At 47.7% G+C, this 23,457-nt stretch overlaps 1 protein-coding gene across 1 annotated transcript in view; it reads right to left on the bottom strand.

Moving 5' to 3' along the window:
* SNRPD2 (small nuclear ribonucleoprotein D2 polypeptide) overlaps positions 1 to 22,075 on the bottom strand; it is a 28,777-nt gene extending 6,702 nt beyond the window's left edge. Inside the window, exons 1-2 of the mRNA XM_033956292.1 lie at positions 21,919 to 22,075; positions 17,676 to 17,855 (exon numbers count right to left, since the gene is read on the bottom strand). Of these exons, the coding sequence (XP_033812183.1) occupies positions 17,676 to 17,855; positions 21,919 to 21,920 (182 nt within the window). The 5' untranslated portion in view covers positions 21,921 to 22,075. The remainder of the gene's footprint in view (positions 1 to 17,675; positions 17,856 to 21,918) is intronic.
* Positions 22,076 to 23,457: the final 1,382 nt, after the last annotated feature.

Here is a 23,457-nt window from a genome sequence, read left to right as displayed (position 1 = left end):
TAACACTCCTCTAAACAAACCTCTCTCCAATCAACCCTCCTATCACCCATTCACCTTTTCCTTATACCTGAAGCTAATTTGTTCTAGTGGTAGAGCCTCTGCCTCAATTCCCAAAGGTTGTGATATCAAACCCCAGCAGATTACTTAACCCTCCATTTTGAACACAGAACCACAATAACATAATCCATAAGTCCCACTCCTTCTCTTTATTACTCCTAAGTCAAAGTAACCTCTCTACCACAACCACCCTCCCTAGAAAATAATCCTTAATCTACCTGATCTTCCTTATCTTCACCTTCTTCTCTTGTTCCTAACCTCACCCAACCTTCCCTTCCGCCCAAAACCAATGGATTCCTCAAATCCACATGGTCCACTTCATAAATTCACTACCTCACCATCCCTTCTTTCACCCACCTTATTCACAGCTCTAAAATGCCAACAGTTTCTCCCCCTCATTCAACCCTCCCCATATTATATGACTACATCTCACCTACATTGCCTTTGCAATACCTCTCCTATTCTGCTATGCATTCTGCTCACTGCTGGGGACATCAACCCCAATCCTAGCCTTCCTAGTCTACTCAAGCAGATTACACCGCAACATCTCCAATCTTATTTCTGTTCCTCTCCTCTCTTTCTGTACCTTTCTCATGTGCCCTCATGCATGCTCTATATCCAAGACCGCTTATGGACATGACCTATTTCTCATTATTTCCACCTGCTTGCACTAACTGAAACCTGGCTCTGTCCCGATGACTCTGCTTCAGTCACTGTCCTGTGTCATGGAGGTTACCGCTTTTCCCATATGTCTCACTCAGTTGGCCGCGGAGGCAGAGTTGGGCTGTTACTATCCCCCTCCTGTAGTTTTCAACCCCTTCTTCTACCCAAGTCTCATTGTTTCTCCTCGAGGTCCACTCAGTCTGTCTATTCACCCCTCTACCTCTCCGAATAGCAGTAATTTATCAACTCCCTGAAAAATCCCTTGCTTCCTTTCTCACCGACCTTGACTCCTGGCTCTCCATTTTCCTCGAACCTTCGCCGCCTTCCCTCATCCTAGGTGATTTTAACATTCATGCTGAAAACACTGCCAACTCCTATACATCAAAGCTCCTTGCTCTCATATTCTCTTTCAATCTCCAGCTCTGCTCCAGCACCTGTATGCACCAAAAAGGCCAGTGCTTCAATCTTGTCCTCTTCTCCAACTGCTCCATTACCAACTTCTCTATCTCAACTCTTCCCCTCTGACCACGATTTCAAAACCTTCATGACTCACCCCCAGAAATGACCAATCCTTACCAACAATTCAGAAACTCTGAGGACTTTAAGAGATCAGATTCAGGTGACCCTTGAGGGGAAGAATGCTAGCCTAGTGCCTAACCCTCAGTAAGCCTGGTTCTAAGAGAGGTTGTAAGGGCTCAACATTAAAGATAGTTTTTCACAGCAAACTTAGGCTTCAGTAGGTTATATCACTGTAGTTCTCTTTATTATCTCAGCCTTAGAGTCTCTGTTAGGGTATAATACAAAACAGTGTATTAGCCTGCATTTCAGGGCATAATATCAGATTAGGGCACAAATAGCTGTTGAGGAAAGGCTCCGGTGTTAATTCCCTCTCGCTCACCCCAAGGAAGAGCTTTTGATTTATAGGCTCTTCAGCCAACCAGGAACAGGGCATTACTTTGGTAGGATTTTTCTGCCCTTTCTTTATTCTTCCAGGTGTAAATACTTCTGTACCAAAGTATGGCTGGAAAACATCATATCACCAAAGCTGTTACTCAGGTTACAACTTCTGTCTCTGCACAGACAGAAAATGTTACCCAGACAGAGGGAGTAGTTCCATGTGCAAGCTGTCTTCAGCTTGAATCTCTCATGAAGGAAGTAAAGGTACTGAGAGAGGAGGTGGCAAGACTGAGAAGTATCCGTAAGAATGAGAAGTACATCGATTAAATGGTTCATGAGGCGTCAAAGATTTCCAGCAGTGGGGAAGAAGAGGCTGTGCTGAAGGAAGACAGCTAGACTCAGATTACAGAACAATGTAAGATTGGTACTGTGACTCCCCCAGCCCTTGAACTGAAGTGGTATGCTGTCCCAGACATGGAGGAGATGAGAGCATCCCAAGGAGAGAAAGGACCAAAGCTTGAAATCCCAAACATTACTGGATCCGTGACCACCAGGAGGCGTAAGGTAGTGGTAGTTGTCGATTTCCTTCTAAGGAGTACAGAGGCATCTGCAGACCAAACTGGACCTTTTTGAGACGCAAGTAAATAAAAGTAAGAGGAAAAGAAAGCTGCTTTGGTTCTCAAAAGTGGTAGCTGAGAAGGTAAGGAATAAGAGGTTAGCTTTCATAAACTACAAAAGATCACAGAAAGATGAAGACAGGCAAAAATATCTAGAAAAGTTAAGAGAGGTTGATCATGTAGTCAGGAAAGCAAAGATGCAAATGGAAGAAAAAATAGCTGACACGGTAAAATGGGGAGACAAGATATTTTTTAGATATATTAGTGATAGAAAGAAGTGCAAAAATAGCATTGTGAGACTCAAAGGTAAAGGGGAGAAATATGTAGAAGCTGATAAAAAACAGGCTGAATTGCTTAAATATTTCTGTTCTATGTTCACTGTTGAAGCATCGGGAGCGGGACTGATCAGAAAGCTGACAGCTTGTCCCCTATCCAAGGAGGAGCTTGGCCCTTGACCTGGCAGCACTGTGATTTCTTAAGAGTCTGGGGAGAAGCGAGAGCCTGAGGCCTACCATTTCATGCCTCTATTGGACCTCTGAAAGGACCATTGTATCGCTTGGCTTGCTGCAGAAGAATGGAATCTTCAAGAACCTCGAAAATTACCCATGCCTGGACCCTGAGCCATTCAGGGTCTGCTGTCTGGTAAGGTTTTGGGGTGATGGGCCACAACACTTGCCATCAGGTCATTCACACCCTTGCCAAATAGCATCTGCTCATTAAAGGGAGCCTGCTCAGCATGGCTTTAGAGATAGAATCTCCTGTCCACTGACTGATCCAGAGCATCCACCAAGCGGAGATCGTATAGGCCGATGCCTTGCTCCAACGAGATCGTATAATTCACCACAGCCAAGAGCATTTGGGGATTCTCGTCATCCTCTGGGACTGATGCTCAAGATAGATGTGTTGGTAAGCATGTGCTAAAGGAAGTTGCAACAGTCACCTTAATCCCTAAGGCTAAAGTTTCAAATTGCCACTTGAGGAGCAAGTCCACTTTATGGTCCTGCGAATCCTTTAACATTGCACCATCCTCACTAGGCAGGGAAGTGCGTTTGGTCTGTGCTACCAGCAAATTCATCTTCAGCTGAACATTCAGCTGCTGACAATTCGAAGCCATCAGTTAAAGCTTGGCCATGGCCTTAGCCATCCACAGGGACCCCTCTGGAGATTCCCAGTGGTGTTTGTGATGTTTGGATGCAAGAGAAAGCACTTTGACAGAGACAGCTGCTCATAACTGAAGGAATTTCCAGCTTCAGCACTCTCAGCAAGGCAGAAATGCTGCTGGAAAGTGCAGAGGCTTTGAAAAGCCGGCACTCTGTGGGGACAGCTGCTCTTATGCACCAAGCCAGACTCTGCCAGTGAAACTTCATCCAAGAACAATAGTGGCATGGAATCTGACTTTCTATCCTCCCAGTCTATGTCCTCAACTGGCCTGGGTGCCTTCTGAGGGAAGCTCCCCTGTGCTTCTCTGGTGCAATGCAAGCAGATGCAAAAGGACCCTCGGAAATTCAGATAGGCATTCCACATGAGGCTAACAAAATCCAGGGTGAAGCCTTGTACTGGAGGTCTCAAGGACCCCTCTCCAATACTCCTGGACTCCACGACCTCAAGTGTCCACTAGTGCTGCCCGATTCAGAGAAAAAAATTTTGATTCGATTCACCCTGTTGAATCAATTTTTCGATTCGATTCACTGTTAATGACACAGATTTTTAAGTTTAAACAAAGTACAACAATAAATTTCACAAAGTACTTTAAAAAAATCACATTTTTCCATTAAAGCAGTTTTGGAGACATTTGCTTGAACAGTCTTTTATCCCAGGACAAGCAGGCATGATATTCTCACATGTGGGTGACGTCATCTACGGAGCCCCGGCGCGGACAGCTTTTCAAGCAAACTTGATTGAAGTTTCAAGTTTGCACACTGCACCACGCATGTGCGTGCCTTCTCGCCCACTAGAGGGCGCATCCCACCTCGTGGTCCTCAGTTCAAATTTTTCCGCGGAGCAAGAAAGCCCTGTGGATCTGAGCTCCAGTGTTTTTGCCTTCTAGCTGCCGCGTTTAGTTTGTTTTTCCCTTCGAATTAGTTCGCGGTACTGTTTTCCTTTCGTTTCTTTTCAAAAAAAAAAAAAAAAAAAAAAAGTCTTTCGTTTTCGTCGGGTTCCGGGGGCTCCCGGAAGCCGTGGCCGCGGGACGTCGGTACGTTCCCGGCCTTCTTCTTTTTCTTCGTGGATGTCCCGTCCGGTTACGGGATTCAAAAAGTGCAGCCGGTGTGAGAGGTTGCTTTCCATCACTGACCCTCACCGGTGGTGCATTGTCTGTCTTGGGCCCGAACATCCGACAGACTCGTGTGATCGCTGTGCTACCTTCCAAAACAGGGCCCTCCGTCGCCGTAAGGCAAGAATGGCCGAATTGTTCGCCGTCGACGCGCCACCTAAGGCCTCGACGTCGGCCTCGGCTTCGGCCCCGGCCTTGACCTCGGTCTCGGCGTCCTCGGGGGCCTCGGCCTCGCCTCGGCCCTCTTCCTCGAAGGCGTCGTCAGTGAAGCAAGCTTCGGGTAAGTCCTCTGTTCCATCCCCTTCAGCAAAGAAGCCATCCTCGAGTCAGGCCAAGGCGGGTGGGTCGACCCCGGCCCCGCATCGGACCTCGACTCCGCACACCCCGAGGGAATACTCGAAACCGAGGTCGCCCTCCAGGGAGTGTGCCCCGGACTCGGAACTCCCCACCTTCGTGGGGATTCCGGCCTTCCAGGATCTCCTCCGAGCTCTGATCTCATCGGAGCTGTCGGGAGCCCTGGAAGTGTTGCAGCGTGCTGCGGTTCCGGCGGCCTCGACCTCGGCCTGGACGCCTTCGGTCTCGGAGGCCCCGGCCTCGGCTCCCTCGGGAGCCCCGGCCTCGGCGACCTCGGTCTCGGGTACTGGGACCCCGTTCACCTCGGTCTCGGCCCCGCCCCGGACCTCGACCTCGGGGGAACCCCCTGAGCGGAGTGTAAGGCCCAAAGAAAAGTTGCGCAGAGTGCGCCGTCTTTCCTCCTCTTCCTCCGGGTCTTCCAGACACGCCTCGCCCTCGACGCGACCTCGGACGGGGCGTCGATCGAGGAAGTCTAAGCGGCCCCGAGGCTCGCCTCGGCGCGACCGTTCCTCGTCGTTCGGGGGCGAGGCGTTGCAGGTGTCGGAGTTGCGCCTCGACAACCCGAGGCTCCTCCGCTCACCCCATGGGAAGTCTTCCCGGGCCGCCTCGCCGAGGAAACGGGAGAGTGTCCCACGAACCCCGGGGTCCTCACCCAAGGGTTCTGCGAGGAGGATAACTTCCCCTTCCCCCTCGAGGGCCCTCGAGAGGGGATCCTGGGATTCGGGATCGGTTAGGGATCCTCATTATTCCCATGAGGCCTCCCCCCTCTCCTCGGTGGGGCGGTCGAGAACCCCGTCTCCCCAGGCTAGGCCGTCCTCATTTTCATCCTTCGTTCAGGACATGGCCCAAGCCCTGGGGATTGACCTGATGGTAGGCTCTCGGTATTCCAAAGAATTTTTGGAGGAACAGGACCTCCCCACTCTTCCTAGGGAGGTGCCTAGACTCCCTCTCAACAGTGTCCTTCTGCAAACCTGGCTGAAGAACTTGTCAAACCCTCTTACAGTCACGTCTGTGCCTTCAAAAATGGAATCGAAGTATAGGACGATTCCCCCTAAAGGGTTCGATAAGGCGCAGCTCTCACACCAGTCTCTTCTGGTGGAGTCTGCTCTTAAAAAATCACAGCCCTCACGGGTTTCTGCGGCGGTTCCACCAGGCAGGGAGGGGCGGACCCTGGACAAGTTTGGCCGTCGCCTCTATTCAAATTCCCTGATGGCCACCAGGGTTCTAAATTACGCCTTCACCTTTTCCTCCTATTTGCGTGGTATGGTGAAGGACCTTCCTCAATATCGAAACTCGTTACCGGACTCCCAAAGAGCAGGATTCGATAAGTTTATGTCCAACCTGTCTCAATTGCGGTTGTACCTATTCCACGCAGTGTACGACGCCTTTGAGCTGGTTTCGAGGGTGTCGGCCCTCGCGGTGGCCATGCGCCGCTTGGCCTGGCTTCGCACCCTCGACATGGACCCAAACCTGCAGGAACGCCTGGCAGACTTGCCTTGTGTGGGGTCCGAGTTATTCGACGAGTCATTGGATGCGGCGACCAAGCGCTTGTCGGAACAGGAGCGCTCTCTAGCATCCCTGGTCCGCCCCAAACCTAGGCCCCCGCCGCAGAAACCCTTTCGGCCTCCGCCGCGCCGATACCCTCAGAAGTCGACCCCGGCTTTCTCGAGACCGCCTCCGAGACGTCCGTCTCAGCGAGGCAGAGGGGGACAACCCCAAGCCCCAGCGCAGGGCCCTTCTAAGCCAGCGCCTTCCTTTTGACGGGCTGAGCGGACGGGGCGGGTTCCCCTCCGCACTTTCTCAGGAACCCCTCCCTATCGGGGGCCGTCTTCGGTTCTTCCGGGAGGCATGGACCGGGATTACCTCAGACGCTTGGGTGCTCCGGATCGTCTCCGAGGGCTACTCGCTCAACTTTGTGTCCTCGCCGCCGGACAGTCCCCCAAGTTTAGTCCCCTGCAACCGTTCGCAGCTACCGACCCTTATAACCGAAGCCAAAGCCCTCTTGAAGCTTCGGGCGGTCGAGCCGGTCCCCAAGGACCAGTGGGGTACGGGGTTTTACTCCCGCTACTTTTTGGTCCCAAAAAAGACCGGGGACCTGCGCCCCATACTGGACCTCAGGAAGCTCAACAAATTCCTGGCCCGGGAGAAGTTTCGAATGCTATCTCTCCCGGTTTTGTACCCCCTCTTGGGGGAAGGGGACTGGATGTGCTCCCTCGACCTGAAGGAAGCATACACCCATGTTCCGGTTCACCCCGCCTGTCGAAGATTCTTACGATTCCAGGTGGGGGACCTCCACCTCCAGTACAGGGTACTGCCCTTCGGCCTGGCCGCGTCCCCACGAGTATTCACGAAGTGCATGGTGGTGGTTGCAGCAGCCCTCAGGTCACGTGGACTCCATGTGTTCCCTTACCTGGACGATTGGCTCATCAAAGCCCCGACCAGGGAGGGGGTTATCTCAGCGACCCGACAGTCTATTGCCTTCCTGCAAACTCTCGGGTTCGAGATAAACTTTCCAAAGTCTCAGTTGAGACCGTCGCAGTCTCTTCAATTCATAGGTGCGGTGCTGGACACGGTGCGCCTACGCTCCTACCTGCCGACCCAGCGGGTGGAAACCTTGGTACGGATGAGCCGCCAGGTCTCCCAACTATCGAGGGTGTCAGCCAAGCGCATGATGATGCTGCTGGGCCATATGGCCTCGACGGTACATGTCACGCCGTTTGCGAGGCTACACCTGAGGATCCCTCAGTGGACCCTCGCGTCCCAGTGGCGCCAGGAGTGCGACCCGGTGTCTCGCCTCATTTCGGTAACTCCGCCCTTGCGGAAATCGCTGCGTTGGTGGACAGACTCTTCAAATCTGTCCATGGGGCTATTGTTTCGCACTCCGCCTTTTCGCAAGGTCCTGACCACGGACTCCTCGGAGTACGCGTGGGGAGCCCATCTCGACGGTCTTCGCACGCAGGGCCTGTGGTCGTCAGAAGACCGTCAGTGTCATATCAACGTGCTAGAGCTGCGAGCCATCTTCCTAGCACTTCGAGCCTTCGTTCACATATTGCAGGACCAGGTGGTCCTCGTCCGCACGGACAATCAGGTGGCAATATATTATGTGAACAAGCAGGGAGGAACAGGGTCATGGCCCCTCTGCTCCGAAGCTCTTCGCCTCTGGGAGTGGGCGGCCTCCCGGAACATCTTCCTCCGGGCGGTCTACATCCAAGGAGAACGGAATTGCCTGGCGGACAAACTGAGTCGACTTCTGCAACCGCACGAGTGGACTCTACACTCAGCAGTTCTACGCGAGGTCTTCGCTCGCTGGGGAACGCCACAGGTGGATCTGTTTGCCTCTCCGGAGACACACAAACTACCACTATATTGTTCTCGGATGTACTCGCAGGACCGTCTGGAAGCGGATGCCTTCCTACTCGACTGGGAAGGGAGGTTCCTGTATGCATTCCCTCCGTTCCCTCTGATCATGCGAACGTTGGTACACCTAAAATCGTCCACGGCCACGATGATTCTCATAGCACCTCGGTGGCCGCGTCAGCACTGGTTCTCCCTGCTGCTCCAGCTCAGTGCCAGAGAGCCTCTTCCCCTGCCTGTCTCTCCTTCTCTGCTGTCTCAGAGTCAAGGATCCATGTTACATCCCAATCTGCAGTCATTGCACCTGACAGCCTGGTTTCTTGTTCCCTGACTCCTCCGGACCTGTCTCAATCGGTGAAGGAGGTGTTGGAAGCCTCCCGCAAGATCTCGACGAGGCTTTGCTATGCGCAGAAATGGACCAGGTTTTCCACCTGGTGCTCGTCTTTTCACCTGGATCCGGTATCAGTTCCGGTATCCTCGGTTTTAGAATATTTGTTTCATTTGTCGCGCTCCGGCTTGAAAACCACTTCGGTGCGGGTTCATCTCAGTGCGATTTCTGCGTTCCACCAACCTCTGGAGGGACGCCCCCTGTCACTCCATCCCTTGGTGACACGCTTCATGAAAGGGTTACTCAGGGTTTGTCCCCCTCTTAAGCCTCCGTCTGTCGTGTGGAATTTGAATGTGGTTCTGGCTCAACTGATGAAACCCCCGTTTGAGCCACTCAACAAGTCCCTCTTGAAATTTCTGACTTGGAAGGCGGTGTTTCTAATTGCCCTCACCTCCGCCAGGCGGATCGGGGAGTTGCAAGCCTTGGTTGCGGACCCCCCTTTCACTGTCTTTCATCACGACAAGGTGGTTCTCCGCACCCATCCTAAGTTTTTACCTAAAGTTGTTTCTGACTTCCACCTCAATCAGTCCATTGTCCTTCCTGTGTTCTTCCCGAAGCCCCACTCCCATCCTGGCGAGACGGCGCTTCACACGCTTGACTGTAAGAGGGCGTTGGCATTTTATCTTCAACGCACCAGGCCTCATCGGAAGGTTCCTCAATTGTTTTTGTCCTTCGATCCCAATCGATTAGGGCATCCAGTTTCCAAGCGCACTCTGTCTAACTGGTTGGCCGCTTGCATTTCCTTTTGCTACGCTCAGGCTGGCCTTCCTCCCCCGGGTCGAGTCACGGGGCACAAGGTCCGAGCGATGGCAGCTTCGATAGCCTTCCTCCGATCCACTCCGATGGAGGACATATGTAAGGCTGCCACTTGGTCTTCGGTTCATACATTCACCTCTCATTACTGTCTGGACACTTTATCCAGGAGTGACGGCCGGTTTGGCCAGTCAGTTTTGCAAAATCTGTTTTCCTAAATTGCCATCCTCCCACCTGCCCTTTTTTGGTTAGCTTGGAGGTCACCCACATGTGAGAATATCATGCCTGCTTGTCCTGGGATAAAGCACAGTTACTTACCGTAACAGGTGTTATCCAGGGACAGCAGGCATATATTCTCACAACCCGCCCGCCTCCCCGGGGATGGCTTCCTTGCTAGTTATGGAACTGAGGACCACGAGGTGGGATGCGCCCTCTAGTGGGCGAGAAGGCACGCACATGCGTGGTGCAGTGTGCAAACTTGAAACTTCAATCAAGTTTGCTTGAAAAGCTGTCCGCGCCGGGGCTCCGTAGATGACGTCACCCACATGTGAGAATATATGCCTGCTGTCCCTGGATAACACCTGTTACGGTAAGTAACTGTGCTTTTTCCCAGTCCAGTCCATAAGCAAGCAATATGAAAAAGATTTCCTTAATTATCTACTCAAACATTTTTGCTATTTACTTTCATTGTACCTAAACTATTATTCAGTAGAAAAAATTTAGTTTGTTCAATTAAGCAGAACATTCACTCATAGAAGTCCAATGTCCAGACAGGATTTGATTGAACAAACTAAATTTTTTCTACTAAATAATAGTTTAGGTATAATGAATAGCAAAAATGTTAAAGCCACACAGAAAAGCAGTAAAAGTCAATAGGTTCTCCGAATGGGAACAACCTGATGTCTCAGCACTTGAGGAAAAGACCACGTAATAATGTAAGATAAATCATATAAATGATTATACTGAAGCAGGGTGTCCTCAGCGTGAGAGGTAAGCGAGGGGAGAGAATTCTCCAGCGCTTTACACAATAAGGCACAGGTTGATCACCTTCTGTCTGCAGTGCACACCATCATAGGACACCTCACGTGTGCTCAAATTAATCAATGTGATAAATTAAACAGTGATATACAATTGGTCAGTCACACGAGTGCAAGATCAAACAGGTTGTTCCCACTCAGAGAACCTATTGACTTTTACTGCTTTTCTGTGTGAGTAGATAATTAAGCAAATTTTTGATAGCCTACAGAAATGATTCTCAGCTTCCATCCCCAGCCCCCCTGCTGATTCTCAGCTTTCATCCCCAGCCCCCCTGCTGATTCCCAACTTCATCCCCAGCCCCCGACTCACCAGCCCCCCCTGCCGATTCCCAGCTTCCATCTCCAGCCCCCAAGACTCACCAGCCCCCCTGCCAATTCTCAGTCCTCAGCCCCCCCTGCCGATTCAGTTACTTACTCGACTGGATGTGGAATCGCGGGGAAAAAGAGAAATGTGGAGACAGAGCCAGCAAAAAATACCCTTTGCTTCCAAGGTCTGCTTGCTTCCCCCTCGACGCTCCCACGTCCTTTGTTTCTTCTGATGTAACTTCCGGTTTCGGAAATGGGATGGGAATGAGTCTGGCGGCCGGCGGTGAAAAAAGAATGAACTTGAATTGGGGCTAAATCGGTGAGTCCAGTTTTTTTATAAAAACGAACCGATTCGAATCGTGAATCGGGCAGCACTAGTGTCCACACTTAGCCAATGTGGCTTTGAAGGGAGCTGCAAAAGGTCTCTTCCCTTGGAAACACACTTCCTACACTGGAGGACTTAGAGGAGGCTGAGCCCAAGGTTCCCACCCCTCCTACATTGCACATGGACTGTCTTCTGCCAGCCAGCCATCACAAACCTGGCATGATAAAGAGTAAAAAGGCCCGAGGAGTCCATCCCTGTTGATTTTAAGCAAACTTAAGGAGTTTTGAGGTAGTTGGAAGCTTTAGAAAAAAAGAAGATTGTTTAACATCTAAGATGGCTGCTACCAGTAAAATAACACAAAAAAAACGGCACAAGGAGGCCTCCCTGATAAACAAAAAACACAGGGGAAGAGGCGCTAGAGGAATGGGACCTTTGCTCTAGTTGCAGAGACCTTCATAATTGACTTTTGAAGACCTCGAATTTCCTGCAGGCTTTACTCACTGTGCCATGTGGTGCCTGCCTACTTCAGTACAGAGATCTGTCTCACAGATTCACTGGACAAACCTGGTCTTCAGGCTGCCAGTTGGACTGAGCCTCAATCCCTGGGAAATCTCATCATGCGGGGGACGAACCATGCAGCTGGCCCACTATTAATCTCAGCTGAGCCGAAAAGGAACCCAGTCTGCACTCAAGCTCCTGACTAAATCAGGGATGCAAGCAGCTATGCAGGGAATGGTCCCCGAGCTATCAAAAATACCAGCAGGCTAGCTAGCTAGGTGTCAAGAGGCTGATCCTTCTAGCAGCAGACATCTATAGCATGAGTCTGTATCTTCTCCCAGATTGAGGTCCCAACAAGTGGAAACTTCTGGGCACCGAACCTCCAAACCAATACTGTGAAAAAAATACCCTCCAGAAGGGACCGCAACGAAGCCGATATGGAGGGATCCGCACCAAAAGGGGGCCCTTCCGCACTGTCTCCGCGTTCCTTCGGTGCCGAGTGCTTCTGCTTGCCAGCCTTCGGCACTTTGAGCACCACCGGTGGAACAGTAGGGGTCGGCGCCTGGTCCGAGGAGACGGAGGAAGGCACCGGCGCCGAGGCCGAAACCGGCGTGAACGATGCCGGCTTCAGAAGACTCGAAACAGCTGGGGAGGCCGAGGGCTTCGTAGATGGAGTCGAAGCACCAGTCGATGTCGAAGCTGTAGGATCCAACGCAGCTTCCATCTTGAACATGAATTCCCACAGAAGACAGCGACGCTTAAACGCTCGCGCTGTCAGAGTGGAGCAAGGCCGGCACGATTTCGGAAAGTGGTCCGGACCCAGACACTGGAGGCAGCGTCGATGCGGGTCCGTGAGCGAAATCGCGCGCTGGCACTTGCTACACTTTTTTTTTTTTTTTTTAAAGTTCTTTATTCATTTTAAATTTCTTACATCAAGTGATAAATATATAATACATATAATTTTCAATATACACTTGAATATCCATCAATATATATTTTAATACAAACATATATAAAAACCCCTTTTGCAATAAATTATAAATCATCTGTTATTATAATATTGTACCCACCCTAACCCCTATTATATGATCTATCATTGTGCTATGATATCTGATCTTTAGAAAAAAGAGCCAATGGTCCCCAGATTTTATTAAATTTTTTAATATAACCATGTTGTAACGCTATTGCTTTTTCCATCTTATATATATGGCAAATAGAATTCCACCAAAAAGTGAAATTTAATTTTGTATGATCTTTCCAGTTTTGAGTAATTTGTTGTATGGCGACCCCTGTTAATATCAATAAAAGTTTATTATTGTTTGCTGATATTGGACTCTGTGTTCTCATTGCTGTTCCAAATAAAATTGTGTCATATGTAAGTCCAACATGATTTTCTAATAATATATTAATTTGGGGCCAAATTGTTTTCCAAAAGGCATTTATACAGGGACAAAAATAGATTAAATGATCTAATGTCCCAATTTCTACCTTACAATGCCAGCATCTATTAGATTTAGAACTATCTATTTTTTGTAACCGAGTAGGGGTCCATAAAACTCTATGTAATAAAAATAACCATGTTTGACTCATAAATGCTGACATTGTAGTATGTATTCTCCAGGACCAAAATTTTTGCCATTGAGTTGCAGAAATTGTCTGTCCTATCTCAATACTCCAAATGTCCCTAAGTCCTGTTCTTTTTTTTTTATTTAAAAATCCATATAATAATTTATACCATTTTGCAGCTTGGTGTCCCAAAAAATCTGCCTGAAAGCAAAGGATTTGCAAACTATATTGAGTATTAAGATTTTTCCATTCAGGGAACCCTTCCTGGATGGCTTGCTTCAATTGCATCCATTTAAAATATTGTGTTATGTTCAATCCAAATTTCTGTTGCAATTGTGAAAAACTAAGCATGGATCCATTTACTATAACATCATTTAAAGACCGTATACCTGCAATTATCCATTGCTTCCATATTATTTTGAATCCACCAATTTTGATCCTGGAGTTTACCCAAATGGATTGATTTAACGATTTAGTTATTGGATCTGTTGTAATATTACTAATAAATCTTAGTGTTTTCCATGTATCTAATAAAATTCTGTGATCTTTATATCTCTTGGGCATTGTTATACTTATAAGATGTTCCGGATATAATGGAAACAGGAGTCGCCATTCTAAATATAACCAGTCTGGTACATTCTCCATGAGGTCTGGGAGGATCCAATACATACCCTGTCTTAAAATATAGGCTTGATGATACCTATAAAAATTTGGAAAATTTACCCCTCCCTACACTTTTTAAAACTGGTGATCGGCCGGGACATAGGCCGGAAAAACTCCGCCGCAAGGTCGAAGGCGCGGGTTAAACAATCTTCTTTTTAGATGTTAAACAATCTTCTTTTTTTGGCTTACGCTGCCGACCCGGAGACGGAAGAAAACATTTTTTTATTTTTAGAAAAAGATATCAAAGAAAGAAACAACACACGGCAAGAGTAAAAGGAACTCAACCCGCGGCGATGCAGAAGGCAAAAAATCGAATTCAATGGGCGCAGAAATGAAGTAAACTTCTCAGCTCCGCGGAAGAAAAAGAACTGAGGAGACACGCCCGGAGCATCGGGCGGGAAGGCACTGGCGCATGCGCGGTGCGGGCATCTCAAAACTTCTAAGTTTCTTCAAGCAAGACATGCTTGTGAGACGTCCGTATCGGGGCTCTGTCGGATGACATCACCCACTAGTGAGAATACCTGCCTGCTTGTCCTGGGATAAATAATAAAACCGCAGAGCATATCAGAAACACTTCTGAGCAACTTGCTTGCAGAAAACAAACTGAAGGGGCAGGAGAATCTCTCTGGGAAGAAGGTGGCGTTGAAAGCATGATTGACAGTTTTCTGCAAGAAACTTAAGGGTTCAGATACAAGACCGTACAGTTTAGGATCACTAGACACACTGCATTAGGACAGATCTTTGCAAGATAACACATTCGCAAGATAACGCATTCGCTTACTATATTACATAGCTTGGCGTCATCTGTGAATAAGGTAAAATAACATTATTCGCCGATGACGCCAAGCTATGTAATATAGTAAGCGAATACAATTTGCAGGATAGTATGGCGCAGGACCTGCTTATTTTGGAACGTTGGTCCTCGACCTGGCAGCTGGGCTTCAACGCTAAGAAATGTAAGGTCATGCACCTCGGTAGCAGAAATCCATGCAGAACTTACACCTTGAATGGTGAGATGTTAGCTAGGACTTCAGCGGATCGAGATTTAGGAGTAATCATCAGTGCAGACATGAAAACTGCCAATCAAATGGAGAAAGCTTCATCTAAGGCAAGGCAGATGATGGGTTGTATCCATAGAAGTTTCGTCAGCTGGAAGCCTGAAGTCATAATGCCATTGTACAGAACCATGGTGAAACCTCACCTGGAATATTGTGTGCAATTCTGGAGGCCACATTACCGTAAAAGATGTGCTAAGGGTCGAGTCGGTTCAATGGATGGCCATCAGGATGGTCTCGGGACTCAAGGGTCTCTCGTACGAAGTGAGACTGAACAAATTGCAGCTCTACACTCTCGAAGAATGTAGGGAGAGGGGAGACATGATTGAGACATTTAAATACCGGACATGTCGAGGTGGAAGATGATATTTTATTTCTCAAAGGACCCTCGGCCACAAGAGGGCATCCGCTCAAACTCAGGGGCGGGAAATTTCATGGAGACACCAGGAAGTACTTCTTCACCGAAAGAGTGGTTGATCATTGGAACGAGCTTCCAGTACAGGTGATCGAGGCCAACAGCGTGCCAGATTTTAAGAATAAATGGGATGCCTATGTGGGATCCCTACGAGGGTCGAGTCAAGGTATTGGGTCATTAGGTGCAGGATCTCTAGGAGAGTAGACTTAGGGGGGTGGGTTAGTAGAGTGGGCAGACTTGATGGGCCATGGCCCTTTTCTGCCGTCATCTTTCTATGTTTCTATGTATCTTTAACATAGTAAAATGACAGCAGATAAAGACCACTATGATCCATATAGTGAGTCAAGTAAGGCGACTAGAGCAGTACCCACAGCCCTGTTCAGGTTACAGCCTTCCATGCCTTTTTTTGAAGGGTGATCATCACTTAAGTTTTGCTTTGATTACATCCTCTTGCTATCCTCTATACAACTTTACCAGGTCTATCTTGTTCTTTAGTGATTTGAATTAGAAGGTGTTTATCTATCCCTTAAGATGCTTCTGCTTGGAATGAGCTTTTTTCTGGCTTCCGGTATGAACCTTTATTTGGGATAGTAGCAGGCTATAAGTACCCGTCATCAACATCCTAAGACTGATGCATGCTTGCCTGTTACATGTGTAGAGGTTTTCTTACAATGCTACTCCTGTGCCAGGGCAAACTGTGAACATAAATAGGAGGCACCATGAGTTAAAAAGAGGAAGTGCCAGTGGAAGGAGAGGGAGCACAGTGGCTGCACTGTTGAAGGTACCAGGGGTCTTCCAGATTTGGACTACTACCACTAAGGATGGGGACCACAGTGCTACTTTTGAACCTAGAGGGGCCACAACTTTTGTTGCCAAGTCAACTGCTCTGGTAGATCCAGTGTGACAGATTTAAATTTGTTGCTTTCCAGGACTGCTGGTGCAAAGAAATAGCTTATTGGGGTGGGGGTTGTTTTAGTATTCTGGTCCACTGGCATTTGCTGCTTATCTTTTAAAAAGAGAATATCCCAAATATACTTTAGGAACAGATGAAATTAGAATGGGAATCCCTCCAATAGCAAACATCTCAGTAGGATTTCTACCACTTTCTGGAGTTCTGTAAGAAAGCCAATCCAGTGAGTGAACTGCCCTAGGAAAATACCCCTCCCAATCACGTATCTTCTGCCTGTCCACACTGAAATTATTACAACCTTCCCTAGCATCAAATTAAACACAAGAGAAAGCAACTTCTGGGAAACACAAAAGAAAGTAACTTCTGGGCAATACTACCGTGTTTCCCCGAAAATAAGACTTACCCCCGAAAATAAGCCCTAGTCGTAAGCAGCTGCGCTTTCCCCCACCCTGCCACCGAACCCCCATCCTTCCTTCCCAACTGATCCCCACTGACTGTGACCATCATCAGTACACAGAAGGCCCCAGCGAGAAAGCCGTGAAGCAGCCTGTGAGTGCTGCTGGCCCAACGCTCCTCTGCAGCAAGGTATTTATGGTCGCGGTCAGCACGGATCAGTTGGGAGGGAAGGATGGAGGGTCATCGGTGGTTCAGCTGCATGACGGCGGGTGCTCAAGGGTTCTGCTGCACGGGAGGGGGGATGGGAGGGAAGGATGGAAGCTTGGCAAAGGGTTCTGCTGCATGAGGGATGGAAGGATGGAAGTTGGGCAAGGGTTCTGCTGCACAGGGAGATGAAGGGATAGAAAGATGCTGCAGAGGGAAGGCACAAGGTGATGGGTGAGAGGGGAGGAAAGATGTTGCACATGTTGGGGAAAGCAAAGAGGAAGAATTGGGGTGAAGGAGAGGAAGGGAGAGATGATCATGTACATGAAAAAAATAAGCCCTACCCGAAAATAAGACCTAGTGCCCTTTTTGAGCCCCAAATGAATATAAGACACTGTCTTATTTTCGGGGAAACACGGTAAAATCAGAATACCCATGTTACTGGGAAGGCGGAAGGCTTCTACTGTAGATTTTAAGTATCCTTCAACCTGGTGGTACAATACTGGTCATTTTTAAGGACTGTATCTTGTTACTATTAATTATTTCCATAGCGCTACCAGACGCACGCAGTGCTGTACAAAGTTACAAAGAGTAAGAAAACAGTCCCTGCTCAAAAGAGCTTATAATCTAAACAGGCAAGACAGACAAACATCTAGTAATACAATATATACCAAAGCTACCCTTAAACTGCTCTACCAATAACATAGTCAAACACTGTAACTGAAGACTCCCAGATTTGAAGCCAGGTTGGATCCACAGTGAGAGCAACAAGATAGCTTTTTGACTGGAGAAGGGTATGGGTTGATGTTATGTGGCCACCAAATTCTACTATTTTAACCCATATTTCTGGATCATAGTCAGCAAGTGCTAATTGGCTAAGTCATTACGAATATTTTAGCTTCAATAGTGTGACAGGACTAAGCCTTGCACGTGCAAACTCCTCACCTGTCAAAGGCCTTGACTCTTCCCAAGAGTTTCTTGTTGTTGCGGCAGTTGATAAGGACCTGAGTGTTGTTCTTCACTGACTGAGTCAGTACAGACAAGGGTCCAGTGTTAAACTCCTCCTCTTCTCGCTTCTGCAGCTCCTCTGGAGTCATCTCACTCTTGGGTTTGTTTAACAGACTCCTACAACCAAACAAAAACTGTCTGAGAAGAAGCAGAACAACTTGCATGGATCCTCTAACACAGGGATGTCAAAGTCCCTCCTCGAGGGCCGCAATCCAGTCGGGTTTTCAGGATTTCCCCAATGAATATGCATGAGATCTATTAGAATACAATGAAAGTAGTGGATGCAAATAGATCTCATGCATATTCATTGGGGAAATCCTGAAAACCTGACTGGATTGCGGCCTCGAGGAGGGACTCTGACACCCCTGCTCTAACAGAAGACCCTCTCAGCTTAAAGTCAAATCAATAACACCAACCAGTCTTAACCTCCATGCCAACAGACACACTATTCCTCCTCCTTATCCTCAGGGCTTCTGATTTTAGATTTTCACCAACAGAATGCCTCCAATGCAAAAACATTGATAGGTGTTTACTGAATAAACACTGCAAAAATGCCAATACCCATAGTACTCTTTCACTCCACCCCTGGCTTATTGCCACTCAGTTTTGGTGGCTTTTCTGTGTGGATGCACACTTGATTCTAACAGGTGAAGCAACAAAGATTTTATTGTATCTTCAAAGAACCCCAATTAGATAGAAACAAACATCTAAATTTGCAATTTCACACATAAGAACGGAAGCCTTATTTATCCTCAGAGCACTGGTAAGCAAAGGACAGTTGAGAACTAGGGATGAGGACAGAGACAGATCACAGGAATAAAGAGGATGGCAGAGAGAATGGACACTCCTCTCTCTCTCCTTTCTCTCTCTTATCCTTGTGATCTTGGTCCTCCATCTTGAGCCCCCAATACTGCTGGCCTTCAAGCGACCCCCCCCCCCCCACCACAGTAACAGTCACTAATTCTTCCTCCTGCAAAACTGCCCTCTTCAGCAACAACCCTTACTGGTCAATGAGGGAGAAGAGGAACAGCCCTCCACTTCAGGCTAGAATCATCTGGTTCTCTACCATGCTGGCAGACTGGCTTTACTACCTGCTTTCCTCAACCTCCTTAAACAGGTGGGGGGAAGAGCCCAAGAGAGCAACTCCATGTTATCCCCATTCCATTCATTCTCATCCCTAACTAATCACATTCAATCACAGTTCCTTCAATCCCTTTATGCCCGCTCTTCCCCCATTCAACCTGGAATCCCTGAATCCCCTCGTTTGCACCCCTTACCCAATAACCTCAAATTACCACAAATGGGAAGCAGGGCAGTGTTTCTCAACTCGGTCCTGGAGTACCCCCTTTTCAGGACATCCTCATTGAATTTGCAGAATATTGATTTGAATACATTGCCTCCATTATATGCAAATGTCTTTCATGCATATTCATTATGGTTATCTTGAAAACCTGACTGGGAAGGGGGTACTCCAGGACCAAGTTGAGAAACACTGATCTAGGGCAGTGGAACACAAGAAGCAGCAAAGAGAAAATCATGTTTAAATCAAAGCCATACAGCAGCACATGCCAATCTATCTGCAACTGTGACCCCAATTCTAATTTACATGGCCATAAAAACCTCAGGAACTCCATAAGCAGCACAAGATAATGATGTCCTATGGAGCATCCTCCAGGTCACAACCCCAAATGCAAGCTTTAATTAAGTCTCACATGTCTAGCTCTGCTCTCTGCCCTGCCTCTTCTCTCATGAACGCCTACTTCGAAAAATTGCAAACCATGGAATCGAGGGTGATTAAAAACTGGTTGGCAGATAGGAAACAGAGAGTGGGGATGAATGGACAATACTCAGACTGGAAAAGCGTCACGAGTGTAGTGCCGCAGTGTTTCGAGCTCGGGCCTGTGCTCTTCAACATATTTATAAACGACCTAAAAACTGGCATGACAAGCGAGGTAATTAAATTTGTGGACGATACAAAGTTATTTAGAGAAGTGAGGATACAAAAGGATTGCGAAGATCTACAGAGACATAAATACGCTCGAAGAATGGGCCACAGAATGGTAAATGATGTTCAACGTGGATAAGTGCAAGGTGATGCACGTCGATAAAAAAAATCATATGCACGAATACAGGATGTCTGGAGCTATACTCAGAGAGAGCTCCCAGGAAAGAGACTTGTAGACAGTCAATGAAAGCGTCCATGCAATGTGCAGTGGCGGCGAAAAGGGCAAACAGAATGCTAGGAATGATTAAGAAGGGGATCACAAACAGATCTGAAAAGGTTATCATGCCGTTATACCGGGCCATGGTACGCCCCAACCTGGAATACTGCCTTACATGAAAAAGGACATAGTACTACTCGAAAGGGTCCAGAGAACATAAGAAATGCCACTGCTGGGTCGGAACAGTGGTCCATCATGCCCAGCAGTCCGCTCATGCGGCAGCCCTTTGGTCAAAGACCAGCGCCCTAATGAGACTAGCCCTACCAGCATATGTGCTTGTTCAGCAGGAACTTGTCTAACTTTGTCTTGAATTCCTGAAGGGTGTTTTCCCCTATAGACAGACTCCGGGAGAGCGTTCCAGTTTCTGGGTGAAGAAGAACTTCCTTACGTTTGTACGGAATCTATCCCCTTTAAAGAGTGCCCTCTCGTACTCGCTACCTTGGACAGGGTGAACAACCTGTCCTTATCTACTAAGTCTATCCCCTTCAGTACCTTGAATATTTTGATCATGTCCCCTCTCAATCTCCTCTGTTCAAGAGAGAAGAGGCTCAGTTTCTCTAATCTTTCGCTTTACAGCAGCTCCTCCAACCCCTTAATCTTAGTCGCTCTTCTCTGGACCCTTTCGAGTAATACCGTGTCCTTCTTCATGTACAGCGACCAGTGCTGTACGCAGTACTCCAAGTAAGTGCGCACCATGGCCCGGTAGAGTGGCATGATAACCTTCTCCGATCTGTTCGTGATCCCCTTCTTTATCATTCCTAGCATTCTGTTCGCCGTTTTCGCAGCCACACATTGCGAAGATGGCTTCATCGACTTGTCGATCAGAACTCCCAAGTCCCTTTCCTGGGAGATCCCAGTGCGAGCAACTTGCTGTTGGCGTCAGCTCTCTCTCTCTCTCTCTCTCAGACGTCACTTCCTAGGCATAGGACCCGGTTTACAAATCATGCAGGATCCTGGCTTATCTTGTGCTTCTGATGGAGGAGTGCAGGATATGCTTTTTTCCAGCCATTGTCCCCCCCCTTTTTTTTACTTCATCTACTATTTATTTTGCTACTTTCTGGAATATATTGACCCTACTTTATGCCTTTCAGTCCCCCACTCCCTGCAGCAGCTTCCACTATCACCTCTTAGCTCTGCCAGGTCCAGCAGCTGTTTTGACTGCCCCTGTCATTCTGCAGGAAGCCCCCCCCCACCTTTTTTTTGCTGACATCATTGGTCCTTCTCTGCCAATCCCACCCACAGAAGAAAAGAACTGCATCATAGGGGGCGGGACCTTACAGGGAAGGGTGAAAGAGTATGGGTATTCCCCACTGAAAGAGCAGCCAGCAGTCATAAAAGAAGAGCATTCCATTCTTAAGGTGGTTTGCCCTAGATCCTGAGGATCCTAGTTTTACCCAGATCCCACCACTGCTGCTTTTGGTATGCAATGAGCCCCAGCACCAATGTACTTCCTCCTTCATTGGCAGGCCCTATGCCCTCCTCTGACGTTCTGTTCTCTTTCTGTAAGGGTAGAACTCGACAGAAAGCAACTGAACAGGTCATCAGTGGCAGTCAAAACAGCACAGCGTGCTTTGCTTATCTATTTGCAATTAAGTATGGTACGGCTGGGAGAGGGGAAAATCTAATAAAAACAAGAATAGCCTTACTGGGACAGACAAACAGTCCATCAAGCCCAGTAACCCGTTCTCACGGTAGCCAATCCATGGCTTATCCTGAGGGCTCCCCAGCCAACCTAGATCTTTAGGGCGTTCTCCTACATAAATGCATGGGACCCGAGTACTAACACACAAATTGTACGCAGGATAACGTCCTCGTGGGAAAAAAATGGACAGCATAAACTAACCTCTCTATCGACAAATAGTGCAAACAGCGCTCTCAGAGCCTACAGATCTGCTACCTATTAGTGTTGGTAAGAAAAGAAAAGGCAAAGATATTCGAGTCCAAGCGCCAAAACTCACATGTTTCCGCGTCCCTCTTCTTTCTCGCCGCGCCGGTGTCTCACGCTACAACCCCCACCGTCGCTAACAACTTCCTCTTCCGCTAACTTCTACCTCCGGGTCAGCTAGCACGGAGAACATAAACTTCTTCAACTTAAAGAGGTAAAAAAAAAATCTCTAAATCAAAGCCTAAGAAAATTGGGGGGGGGGGGCACGAAAAATGTTTATTTTTTTTTCCATCCAGGACAAAATTGTTAAAACAGGACACTTCTATAAAGCACAGTAAACGGAAGAGAGCCATACTTCCGGTTAAAAAAATCTAAGCCCAGTTTCTATGGAAACGAACCAGGATGTATAAAGTCTTCATGCTAGTGAAGAGCGTGTTGGATTTTCTGGGAAAAAGAACTAAGTAGTAGTTAAAAAATACAAGATTAATTCATATTTATATTCAGCTGATGTGTCAAGATTGCCCAAGCTGATCTCTGGGATCCCACAAACAGTTATTATTGGAAATTTTTCATTTAACAATGTAAAAATTAACATTCACTCCTACAAAACCGTAGCACGGTTTTTGGCGCTCATAGGAATTCTCTCCCTCCATTACAAGAACTCTGACACTCATAGACATTCTCCCCACCCCTTTACAAAGTTGCATTAGCGTTTTAGCACCAGCCGCAGCAGTAACAGCTCCAACGCTCATAGGAATTCTTCCCCTCCTTTACAAAGCCTGGCAGAGAACTCTTGACTCTCATAGGAATGCTTCCCTTCCTTTGCAAAGCCGCCCTAGCGTTTTTAGCGCCAGCTGTGGCGGTAAGAGCTCCAATACTCATAGAATTCTTATGAATGCTGGGGTTCTTACCGCCGCAGCCCGCGCTAAAAACACTTGCACAACTTTGTAAAAGGGGGGGGGGGGGGGTGTCGATGAGCGTCTGAGCTGTTACCACTGCAATTGGTGCTAAAAACTGCGCTACGGTTTTGTAAAGAGGGAGTTTAATCAAGTTACTTCTCTCTTATTCCAGACTCACTGATTTCCAATTCAGTACAGGATCTAGTTCAAGATTTTGATTCTGACCCATAAAATTCTACCTGGCAGTCATAATCAGTTCAGTTATGGCTTTGAGCTAGTTTTCAGGCTGAACAAATCTATTTATAAGTACACCACTTCCAGAAAAAAGAAAAAAAAAAGGTCCCAAGGAAAACAGAGAAAAATAAGCCATAAGGAAGTCTGTCTGGCAGGATTTATCTAGTGAATTGGCAACATAGACATCCCAGAGGGGAAGCCTAGTGGTTGGTGAAGGTACAAATCCCACCTAAACCCCTTCATATTGTATGGTAAGCCTTCCAGTAACAGAAGAAAACTTACTGTAACTAAAGGTCCACCACTACAATAGCCCTCAGACTTGCAGATGATTTATATATTTAGGTACAGGAGGTACTTCTAAGTTCCAGGAGGACTCACATATTTGTACTGAAATAAAAAAAAAAAAAAAAGAGTTAAAGTGGGAATTGAACCTGGCTCCCATTGTTCACTCTTCACTAGGCGTCTCCATCCACTTGATT

The sequence above is a fragment of the Geotrypetes seraphini genome, chromosome 8, assembly GCF_902459505.1.
Source record: "Geotrypetes seraphini chromosome 8, aGeoSer1.1, whole genome shotgun sequence".
Taxonomy (NCBI): domain Eukaryota; kingdom Metazoa; phylum Chordata; class Amphibia; order Gymnophiona; family Dermophiidae; genus Geotrypetes; species Geotrypetes seraphini.
Note: the sequence above shows the minus strand (reverse complement) of the source record. Positions and strands in the feature narration are given on the sequence as shown.